The 12787-nt window shown below is 37.1% G+C and overlaps 1 protein-coding gene across 3 annotated transcripts in view; it reads right to left on the reverse strand.

The window, feature by feature from the left end:
• The window catches only part of GABBR2 (gamma-aminobutyric acid type B receptor subunit 2), a 454308-nt gene that overhangs the window by 341746 nt on the left and 99775 nt on the right, over nucleotides 1-12787 (reverse strand). For all 3 annotated transcript variants that reach the window (XM_086895763.1, XM_086895774.1, XM_086895781.1), the window contains exon 3: nucleotides 8753-8890. In XM_086895763.1, coding sequence (XP_086751889.1) covers nucleotides 8753-8890 — 138 coding nt within the window. The remainder of the gene's footprint in view (nucleotides 1-8752; nucleotides 8891-12787) is intronic.

Below are 12787 nucleotides of genomic sequence, written 5' to 3' on the forward strand. Positions count from 1 at the left end.
ACAGAGTCTGGAGGTTCTTAAGCTTCTCTGATCATTTCCATTGTCTCTGACACTGAGATTCTAGTTTTCCTATGTGTGATAACTAAGGCTAAAGGAAATGTGCTTTCAAATCATGTCATGCTTAATTAAAACATAACTGTCACTTGTTCAATTTGCCTTATTTTTCTCCAGTTGCTTCAAAACTTAACTGATGCTTGAAGAAAGCATGTAGGAAGGTCTAGAAGTCCCCAGGAACTGTTCTGGGTACATCAGGTACTGAGAAAATGAAAAATTAGAATGGAAGTAAATCCTAGATGAATCACATACCAAGAACTCCACCGTGAATTTTAGAATCATGCCCTTAGGGCAGCTTCTATTATGTGAGAATTTGTACTTTAGCATTTGCTTCTCTAGAAACATATCACCATTGAATTACTTCTTTAATGGATCACAATTAAACTTTTTCTGGTTTTCAAGGTCAATAAATATTTTATTTAAATTTCAAAATTTCATAACAATGATTATTCTTTTTTCCAATTTCTTGGTGTTGTTTGTTCTTCAATTTACGCCCAGGAGCTGTTGATGCCAAATTTGTATGAATTAGTCTATTCCTCAAAATAGGTAATTAAGTAACTGTCGCCAAACAGTATTCAACGAAAAGCAGGTTAATTTACCACATGAAAATACCTTCCTTGTTCTGTAATAGAACAGTGACATGAAGAAAAACATTCAAATGGGAGAGAATGAAATGAAGAAATGAATTTAAGGCTGTGGATCCACAGTATGAAGCAACAAAATTTATCATATCAATTTTGCCTTGACTTGGTTGTCAAGTTGTATTTGTTAGTTGTTAGTTATTGTTAGTTGCTGTTGTATTTGCCTTCTTACTGTGGACAGGTCTGTGTATTTCCAAGGACAACAGCAGCTATGGCAGAGGGTGCCACTCCACATAAGGCCACTCAAGACAGGCTGGTCAAAGGAACCAGAGACAAAATAACCCCAGGGATTTCTGAGTAGGCTGTTGAGAAACAGGCCAGCAAGACCGTTTTGTAGAGCACACTCAGTGCTACTTGTTTAAGAAACAAATCACAGTAGTCACTCTGACAAGCAGCATACCAAAATGACCAATTCCAGCTATGCAGAAAAATTAGGTGTAGTGAAAATAATCAGAAGAACCACATTTGGGGATTTGGTAGTAAAAGACACTTGAAACTGATTTCCTAGATTCCTATTTAGAATATTGCAATAGTCAGAGAAATACAATACTATAGTCTGAACATTTTGGAATAAATTAATAATGATTGCCAAAAATCAACCAAAAAGTGATAAAGTGATTTTCAGTAAAATAAGATAGCTTTAAATCAATATAACATTTGAAGAAGAAAAACCATATACAGATGGACAGCTAATTAGCATCTGATATCCCTGAGATAGAGCTTTCCATGAGAGAGAAGCAAGATTCATAGGCATAGGGGAAAATGCAAGAGGCAGCTTAAAATTCAGTGCTGCAATTGCTGAGAAACTATAAAAATTCTCTCACTAAGCAATGGGAGATTCTAGACAAGATTTTGGGTCACAAAGTAATGAAACCAATGGGATTAATGTATCAAAACATGATTCTTTGGGCTGGCATAACTGAGAATAAATCAAATATTATCATTAATGGGGCATTTGTGTCATATAGCTACATCCCCACAAATTGTATGACATTTCCTAGAAAAAGTCAATTGAAAACACAATGCTAGAAATAAAAAATTAGCAGCACTTTTGTCCAGTGGGTTAGACCACAAAAAAACCCCCAGACACCTGACAAGATACTAGAAAATGTGTCATAAAAATAATCTCAAATCTGAAAAAGAAATGTATCACAGTCATCCTTATTCAGCATAAAGAAGATGCTGAACTACAAGTAATTTTACAAAGAAACAAACCTTAAGTCTGCCCTCAGGACAGGGAAGAGGAGAGAATGAAAAGATGAGAACCAAAGTTTCCCCTCCCCTCCTAAAACCCCTCCAGAAAAGGCAGCAGCAAATAGCAGCCTGAGGGAACACTAAAGGATACCTTTGTAGCAGGGAAGGAAGCTCTGCAAGGTGCAATACTGAAACATTTTGGTAGGTAAGATTCTACCTGGCAAGTCTATCCTAGCTGTGGGGCTGCAAAAGCTGCACAAGAAAAGACTTCAAGCTTGTTCTATAGAAATGAACAAAATGGGAAATAAAAAAGAACAACTGAAAAAAAAAATCCAGCAATAAAAGCAGTGAGACAATAAAAAATTACATAGAGGGGAAAAAAAAAAACCCAAATACCAAAGTACACAGCCATTATTTATTCTAATTATAAATTAACCTGGACATTTTAAACACCTTTAGCATTACAACACAAGGCTTTGTATTTGAAAAAAAAAAACCAAAAAAACCCAAAACATCAATGTTTTTGTATTACACTGTGTGTTTGGGATATTTTTTATGTATTTTATTTTTGTTCTAGAGACAATTCCGATTTAGACAGAATGAATATCTTATTTGCTCAGAATTAAATGTTTTCCCAAGCACAAATTATACTGCAAGGCAAAGTGACACCCTTGTCTTTTCAGTGTGTGTCTGTTCCTGAGACCATCATTCATTCATTCATTTCATATTATTGATCCAACACTAAACAAAAGTGATTGAATGAATATGTGCAAACAGCTAAGAAGAAAAATAATAAAACATGTCTTGTTTTGGCTGGTTGTTCTTTTCTGCCAGAGCATGCAAATCATGTTAGAATAAATACAGAAGTTCAGTCTTGAACTGCTTTGACCTAACTATAGAGCTGTATTAAAATACCTTTATGCATGCTTTATGTAGTGAACTGAACCTCAGACGTTAGATCAAAGGCAAAAACTAGACTATATATTGTAGTTTTGATGTTTTCTGCAGGACAAACAAGATGAAAAAGAACAGCTAATCATATTTAAATAAAAGTGAACACTGAATAGAACACAGTTTCAAATTGATAGAAAGACAGGTTAAGCCATAGAAATCAATGTCATGCACTTAGGCAGAAGGTGAAAAGAAGAAAAAAGACGATCCTGCTATATCTTGCAGTGCCTTTGAAATTTAGGATGTGCACTACTTGCCATACCTCAGCCTGGAAATTTTCGGAAATTTTCAATTTAAACTTTGTGCACCATGTTTCTGCTCTTAACAGCAAAGAGATGCAAATGTCTTCCCTGAGGAACAACTACAATAATGCACTGGTACTCAGCATCCCTGAGAAAGAACTTTTGTCACTAAAGTAATTCTTTTGCCCTAGACCAGTCTTGCCTGCTGTAATGCCACATCCATTTCTCTAAGATGAAAGGTGAACATACAACTACTTCCAAGTCTGCTCTACCTTGTGCATGTATGCATCCATCCACACGCTGAGACACACAGCCTAATTAGCAGGTATGGCACTGATCATCTGTTTCAACTCCCCACACATCTTCTCCAGCAGCAATTGCAAATCTTCAGGAGGCTTCATCAATAATGGCAGGGCTCCTGCTGGCAACTTGTATCAGGGGGAGGATTTGCAGAACTAAAAGGTCTGTCTCCCTCCAAGTTCACTGCAGCTTCTCTCAAATGAGGAGAAACTTCACATGAAATTCTGCCTGAAGGTCAGACCTACTGTGTTTTCTTACTGTTCAAGAGCTCCTGGGTATTCCTATAGAGAAGTGAGAAAAACTTCCTTATGTGCTCAGCTAACTCCTGAAAGCAGGGCCAGAATGTCCTCAGGTTTGCACCTTATATAATAAGACCTCAAGAGGTATTTTTCCCTCATGTGCTTTGTCTATTAAAAGCACAACTCAAATACAGAAAATCTATAAAATCCCTCCAATCCCAGTAGTAAAAAAAAATAGAAAAGCAAAGGAAAAAGAAAAAGAAGAAGAAAAAAATATTACAATAGTGATTTATGGGCCAAAAAGACAAAGATTCTAGTTTGTTGGCACATTGGGTCTTATTCCAGTGGGAAAAGACCTCTTCAAGAGGGACTGCCTGCCTCACATAGATAGAAGTAGCTAATCTTCTTAGCCAAAGACTAGTTTAAATGCCCTTTTCATTACTTAAACTATTAATAAATGAAAATTGTGCAGTGAAGGCAAAAGTAGCACAAACTCACTGTACTGGAATAAACATGATGAAGAAAGCTAAAAATAAAATAAAATACCACATTCTTTTATCAAATGTTTATGTGTCCATGCTGGAGCTCCAGGTAACAAGTACAAGCAATCAGAAAATTTTGATATTAACAAGAAGAAATTTGATTCAGTGGCCAAAAGAAATCTCTATGATGACTTGCAGTACTTTTGTGTTAAACCACATCATTTTAACCTGAACATAGCTGTGAAATTCTGTGTTAACAAAAATTCTGATGAGACACCTAACAAAGCCTGCTTTCTTACAGATACATGGGTCCTAGGCTTCTACAAACACAAAAACACATATCTCAGCTCCTGCTTCATACCCTTCTGGGTTTCACCCTTCCTCTCTGTTTCCTCATATTTTTTTTTTTCTGCTGTTTTTTTAACCATCTTCTCCACCCAGTCAATCCCCCTTCCATAAACAGCAGTTGGATATGGAGAACAACACATTATGGCTGGCCTTGAGCTCTCTATGCTCATGTAGCAGCATCTCCTTCATTCATATGGATCCCTGTCCACAGAAGCTCATTTTCACAGAAATGCATAGAAGCTAACAATCTTCGGGAAATCCCTTGTAAAACTGGGTTGTGATTGGCCAGTGGTCAGAAATTACTAGGAGGAACTGACAGTGCAATCACATCAGCCTTGTTTCAGAAGGAAACCAAAAGCTAGAAACATCACTGCTTTTCTTGAATACCAGCAGCCTTTTCAGTAATTCAGAGAGGGGATCTTGAATACCTATGGATTTCTGGGACAATAAAATCTCAGGGTAGACTCTTTAATATCCAATCACGTGAGCTGAGAACCAGGAATTTTCCCTTTCCAACACCACTTTCTAACACAGGAATTCATCCTGTATTAATATGCCCAAGAGTGAGCAGTAATACATCATGATTAGGATACCTATAATTTTGTTAGAAAACTTTCCAACATGAGATGCTGAATCCAAAATAAGGTTCCTCAGTTTTGAATGTCATTACGATCTAATCGCTGTATTGCCTGAAGGAGTTACTTGCCTAGAAGCCAGCAGTTATGACTAGATTACATAAAATATGTAGAAACAGAGGATATTCTGAGGAAGCACAAACATTTATACGTTGTTTCTGGCAGAAGCTCATTTCCAGAGTTAAATGAAATCGTAAATGAAGCGGGCTGTAAGACGACGTCAATGGCATTTTGGAAGAAAAACAAAACTCCAAAAACTGAGAAGGAGTTCCACAGACTAAGAGAGATGACCAGTGTGGTCAAAATCCTCATGCTGATTAAATGTTTATGTTAACAAAACAATTATGAAAAGTGAGAGATGACAATGAAAAACAGGAGAGACAGCAATCTATATAAAATAGGTACTTTTGCCACTGTAAGAAATTCACATGGGGATACTAGTTGATGGATATACTTGAAATAGAAGAAAAAAAGTGAATAGCTAACTATCTCCTCCATTTTACACTAACTGGATACTAGCAGGAATGCTTTGATGTACAGAACAAAAATACATAACTTGTCTTTCGTAAGGTATTAAGAGATACTCTTCATGGTTCTTCTTCACTCTTTAATTGCTTTGAATACACATTGAAAGAGAGTGGGGATAAGATTAATGTGGAACAATTTGACATTGATGTATTCCCCCTACAGAACAGCAACTGCCCAGTATTATGCCTTTATGCCTTTAAGGCCCACCTCAAAGGCACAGGATATTATTGGCACTTCTAAACTAAAATGCCAAAGGTTCAAACTGATTCCACTCCACAGCCTGGAGATCAAAGACACACATGCAGCCTCCAGCCCATATTCAGACTGTCACTCAACAAAGGACCACTGGCACACAGAGATTACCCAGGGAGAAGCTTTTCATTTGAGAGGCTAGGGAATGGGTGCCTGCATTTGTCCTACTAAGAACATCTGTTCAAAAAACATTTTCCAAGTTGTGTCACCTAGCATAGCTCAGTGAAAGTCCTTCAGGATGACGTAAACCTTTGCAGACTAAAACAACTTGCTCCTTTCACAGATATAAAATGCTCCATTAAAAAATAATTAATTTTGTTACTGTAAGAGATAATTAAATCAGCCAGCAGTTTGAAGGCAGATAATTGAGAACACAAATTCCCTTTCTACTGCTGATCATAACTAAATCGGAATTTGTCAAGATGGAGAAAGAAAAGTATCTGGTTTTTGATGTGACATGGAAATAATATATGTCACCTTCAGACTGAGACTTTTCTCAACCTCTGTAATCTTCCCTATTTCACATTGTTGCAGGCCGTCAGTGACACCTGTCAAGCAAGCCTCATAATGTATTTGCTCAGGAAAGTAATTTTTCTTTTAGTTGTTATCTTCTCTTATTCTTCCTTCATCCCTACCTTTCCTCAGACTACCAGTATCATCCTGCATTTCTCTTGCATGTAAGAGAGTCATCACTTTGCTGAACCTCATGACACCTGTGTAAATCAAATCAAATCAAATGTTCCTGCCTAAGGGCTAAGAGCTTTGTTTTCATGACTGCAGGCACAAGGACAGGGACAAAGCTTTGGAGTCAGACATCCAAATGCAAATTCGCTATTCAGTAATACAATGTCAGGTTAGTTTTTGTCTCTGTGCTCTTTTTGCTCTTCCTGACTTCAACATGAAATGACTTCATCATCATCATGATTTCATAAAACAATTTATGTGAGTCTGCTGTGATTCCTTGAGGTGAAGTTTCAAGTTTTGAGTGAGGACAGCCTTGTATCTTATCAGGCTGAATATTATTGCTCCACTTCTGGGTACTACAGATTTCTATCTTCTCCTTCTGTTCAAGTCATGCATTTAATCAGAGACACTTATGACAGTGGATCCTGAGGAGTGGAAGGATTTGTACTCTGTTTCCCCGCTATCTTATATGTGCTACATCTGCTGATTTGCAGATACACAGACTGCTGTCACTATATGACATAGCACCTTCACAATGTTTAGATTATTGCCATTACTGCTATACCATTTACTAAGCCCTGCCACACTTCCCAGCCATGCTGTTATTTGTGGTTTTTTTCATCAGTCAGCCAACCAAGATATAAAAACCTGAGATAAAGAGCAGTTTTGCCATGTGAGAATTTACAGAATACTAAGCCCAAGCAGTCTGGAATACCTTGATGAACCGATATCATAAGTAATGTTTAAGACATAGTCACAGCCATAGCAGTTGAGCAGAGAGAAATAAATGCTCTCTGATAGCAATATTTCATACAATACATATAATTGAACATATATATTGACAAATTCAGGAATTTAAAAGCTTTCTAGTCAATTTTCCTCAGGCTGAGCAACTTCATGAACAAATTGATTTCCAGATTGTATCAGGCAGAACTTGACTACAAATGAAAAGATTTTTAGCACGATGAAATCCAGCTGCTTAAAACATCCTACATCATACAGAAATTCCATGTGACAAATTAAAAAAATAAAAACAGAGCTCTGGCCACATACTTCATTATAGGTCATGAACTAGGCCAATTTAAGAGTGTTAAAGGCTAGATTCAAGCTTTCTGTTATTTTCTTCATTCTCCCCAGAGACACATTATTCGGTTTTCACAGAGGAATTGTTTTTTACATCAGAAAAAAGATCCCAAAGCAGAAGAAAAAAAAAATCTGATCTGACAGGCATTGCAAACACAGTTAACAAGCTACTTTAATTATCCTCCTAAGATTTTCCCATTTGTACTCTGATCATCATCTTCTTCACAAACTTAATTATGCCTCATTTGTTCTTGCTGCACTACTCTCAGTGAGTATTCCAGGTGGAAAAGGGGAGCCTGTTTGTAACTGTAACCTCAGGTAATTGTTATATATTTTTTATTTTGCTATAGAATTATTTGGAATTTTTAAGAAAAAAAATATACAGGAGCAATCTTTGGGCAGTATGAATACTGAGTAGAAAGCCAGGCTGCGATCAGCCATCCATCTGAAAATTATCACTAGTCAGATGATTGAATAAGTGAAGAAAATCATGCTGTTATCATCTGCATTTTAGAGATTAGTATTAATAAATTCTGATTCCTCAGCAGAGGAAACCTTTCCACAAACTTGACCTTTGAGAAAGTAAGAAAGAAGAACAACTGGGAATAAATGTGCTTCGTGAGTCAAATACTGAGACATGAACCCAGTCACTATTTAGAATTTATGCACTCCCAGCACTTTTAAAGTGCATAGGAATTACTGCATTCTGACTGAGTACAGACTGAATAAATACCCTGAAGTACCATAATTTAAGGCCTGATGAGTTGCTTCTTCTAACTTTTCAAAAGTCCTAGGCTTGCCCCCCTACCATGCCTGAACTTGGTTTCACCTAGGTTGTTTTGAGACACATTATTTTTGTTTAATTAACCTACTGAGACACTACTGATGCCTCAGACTAGCGTTTTCAAGTACAATGAAATGCCAAGCCTTAAAATCCAGCACTACATGCAAGTAACTAATCTTTACACATCATTTCACAGGCCTTCAAAACTGAAACATAAAAATTACACAAAATGCTAAGCCTTAAAAACACCAAACCTAAGTTTCTAGTTTTATTTTTTTTTAAATCCAGAGACACAAGACAGTCAGCATTAGTATATATTCCATTCCATCCCTTACCTGAACCAAATTCCATCCCTTTAGAGATTCAGCAATGATAGAAGTAACTGTCGCACATACACCACCAAATACCATCAGATGATTAGGTCCATATTTTATTGCATCATAGAAGGCTTTGAGTCCTTTTGCATTGTCACACTGGAAAAAAAAAGAGAGACAATATTCAATGTCAAAAATAAGTTAACTAAGAAAGAAACTGTTGAGCACTTGGGAAGGGAAAAAAATCAGGGATTCCACAGACATAAATGTAAGACTTATACATGAAAAATTAGAGCACTCTATTCCGGACTCCTGATGAGCCATGGTTAAAGAACAGCAAAATGCCTCATTATGTTCTACAAAACCAGAATTTTTGTACCACCATTTGAAAAATAACAAAAAAGTCCAGAAACAAATGGTTGACCAAAACATTTTCTACATCTAGAGCTACCATTTCCCAAAGCAAAATTTGGAAAGTAACACCGGATTGTCAGCAGGGCTTCAGTTGGAGAAAGTTTGACACTACTGATGGTCTCTGTAAAAATAATTCTGTCTCTAAGGAAGACTATTAAAGAGCATCTACTTAAACTTCTACTCAAAGTCCCAACCTCAGTATTCTGTGCAAAAATATATAGCAGAGAGCCCCTGATTCAGAAGGATAACACAAAGACTTCAAAAGATAACAAAATATTCTTTTGAAGTGCTAAGAATTAATTGTTCTGCCCTCATAGCTCACACAGCTTTGAGTGGAAGGCTGGGCTAGATGACATTCTGAGATCCTTCTAACCTGACCTGTTCTTGGCTCCCCTGATGATTAGTTTGATCATTATTTCAGGTGTAAAGAATTTTACTGTAAACTGAGACACAGACTGAAAATTAAGGAAAAAAAGGCTCATACTAGTCAGTATTGCAAAAGATATATCAGTCCTTGAATAAAGTAGTATTAATCATTCATAATAATCCTGATTCCTAAGCTTGCAACAGAGTATTAATAAATTATGTGCCTGAAGGTAAGAATTTTATTCCAAACCATACTGGAAGTCAGGAGTACCAACAGACTATAATAGCAGCTGCCACTGCTCCACTAACAACCACTTCTTTCTCTTTTTGAAACAGAAGTTTTCTGCCCTCTTTTGCCTCCTCTACAAAGTCTTCCTTGAATGTACTCTTTATAAGAACTATCACACACCAGCCTCCAATATTTCATTACGACTATTCAATAGAACAGTTCATTTACTATCAGCATCCAAGTAGCAATTGTATTGCATTCTGCTGAGAGAATAAAGATTTTGACTAAGAAGTTTGGAAGCTTATATTAATCTCCTTACTGAATTAATATATTAAAAGAAAAGTTATTATATTTGCATTCTACCTGCAAGAATAGAATTATTGGTCTCACTTATTCAAAAGGATACAGATATTTAATGCATAGACTTTCTTAAGTTGCATAATATGGCCCAATGCCTTCTTTCTTAATGCAGGAAAAAAGCCAAAACCACTCAGTACGGCAGAGGCTCCACTGTCAGTTTAATGTGCTGGTGACAAGCTCACATTGTGAGGGAATCAAGATGGTGATCACTGGAAGAAGCAGCTTTCTCTGTTCTTACTCCTTCACTCCCTACTTAAAGTAGGGATTCCAAGTGCAACCAGAAGGCCTCAGATACTTCTTGAACTTACAAGCAGCCAAGGACACTAGAGCTTTAGGTATCTGCAGTTAATTGACATTTAGCCAAGTCTTTTCCCTCATCCATCTTATCATATGAAGCTGCAGCAGAAGAGATTGCTGAACTGGTTTTCATATTAACTTAAAACCAGTTAATATAATTTTCTTTTTTTTATTAGGTCATATTTAAAATGTATCACTAAATAGCAGTTTGAGAAGAATAAAAGCCATATATCAAATAAAAAATATGTTCATAGTAAAATAACTGTACGAAGTTGCAGCCTGTGAAGGGCCATGTACATGAAAAGTTATGAATAAATAAATGATAAAGACTTATGGCACGTTATCTGAAGTAAAATTCACATTACAACCCAACCTTACATCACAAAACACTGATGCATTTTTAACTACTCTTTGCCTATGTTTCTCAAATGTTTCTCACTGCAGCAAACTTAAGAAATTGAGTTCCAATAGGTCAGCTTGCTGGGAGGTCCAGACCTGGTGAAAGGTCCTTCTTTCTTTGATTTTTCATGGTTATGAATATACTAGCATGACAACCATGCTTTTTCAATCACACAGCAATTGTCTTGGGAAGGTATGCCAAAATGTTTGTTCATCTCTCCCAAAGTGAAAGGTTCACACTGCCAAGATATATTACTGATCAATCAAAAGTACCTACGGTAACACACCTGGGCTTCTCTTCAATGTGGTCTAGTTAAAAGCTTATCATGTTTTCACCTTTGTACTTTCCTCCTGACTAGTCTCAGCTCTCTCTTCTAGGCCACCATGAATAATTAGCATTAGAATTCTGCAGAGTAGACTCTGCATATTCCTTGAACAAAACTGTCCCAATAGTCTAAAGTATGTCTTAGAGATAAAGAGCAAGAACTTAATACAGTGGGTGGTCACAACTGGACAGAAATGAAAGGAAAAATGAGAAAGATGGGAGAAAGCAGACTTTCACATTTGTTTAATGTCATATTTCACAACATACACTGTGTATAACATTCTTCCCTGCAAGCAACAGAACAGTCTGTCACAAGCATTAAAAAATAAACATTCAGATAAAAATAATAGCCCTACCAAGCCAGACAGACAAGCAGGAGAAAAGGTTTCTTCCTGCCTCCAGTCTGAAGAACGTATCCTTAGCGAGCTCCTGAAGCCCTGTGAACAACTGGATTTTTCCAGAAATCCCAGGTGGCCACCACCACTGCTCATGGTCTTCAATTTCCAAACCCTACATATGTGACTGTAAAAGAGGGCAGGGCTGTGGAAAGACAACAATCACTGAAATTCCCATCATATCAGCACCAAACGACTTCCTGTCTCCAAGTGAATCCAGCTAGGTCCAGGAAAAACCCTTTGCAGCAATCTATACAACAGAAGACTGCATAAGAACCAAAATCCACATTAAAAAGCCAAGGCTAGAAATTCCTGGGCACATGTGGATGAGAAGAAGCTGACTCTGTTACTAATTGTACCATGACTGACAGCAACGAAGGGGAAAGAATCCCTCATAAAAAGTCGCAAACTTATAAAATGAAAAATATAATCTGAAGGAGCCAATGGTGTTTTTACTACCAAGATTTGATATTTTGCCTGAATTGTCATCAACACGTCTATGTCACTGAGCTAAACTACAGCCAGCTCACTCTCAACCCATATATAAAACCAGAAGCTATGCTGTGCCCCTGAACTTGACTGCCCATTGAAGCACTGACCATGGTTGCAATACATTCACCAAAACTAGAATTTCAAATAAATGTGATTTGTCACTTATCACAATTTTCTTCGGAACGGGATGAGAACTTCCTACCCCAAACACATTAATTGCTATGCTTAGTCTCAGCCAAAAGTCAGCAATAAGCCAAATATAAATAGCAAACATACATATTAATGATATAATTACATTAAGTGTATCTCTTAACACACTGACTTGATACAGATTACCTGGGAAATTCACAAGGAAAAATACAACCAAATCATTAAGCAAAGGTTTGTGAAGTGTCCTGTCTCTTGCTGTGACAAAGACAGCTTAATATCACAGCTGGCATCTGACAAAGTGTGCACAGAACCACCTATTTTAATTAGGAAAAATAGCCAGATGAACTGCTGCACAGGAGATGAGTCAAAGGAATTTGTGGATTGAAGTGTTAATTTTCCTGAATCTTCTTCAGAGGAGCAGCAGACAAATAAAAACTATAATTCTCCACTGAGAAAAGGGTCCAAGTAGGAGGGACCAAGGGAGGAAGAACTGCCTGAGGCGTTAGGGGTGCACACGGACAAGAAACATTTCTGGAGAGAACGGCACATCAGCTGAATACACAGGAGAGACCTCCAATCCACTCAAAGGCCCTCTGCAGCTGAGTGAAAGGATGTCCCATGTGAAGGCC

Source organism: Cyanistes caeruleus, chromosome 1 (genome assembly GCF_971803275.1).
Source record: "Cyanistes caeruleus chromosome 1, bCyaCae1.hap1.1, whole genome shotgun sequence".
Taxonomy (NCBI): domain Eukaryota; kingdom Metazoa; phylum Chordata; class Aves; order Passeriformes; family Paridae; genus Cyanistes; species Cyanistes caeruleus.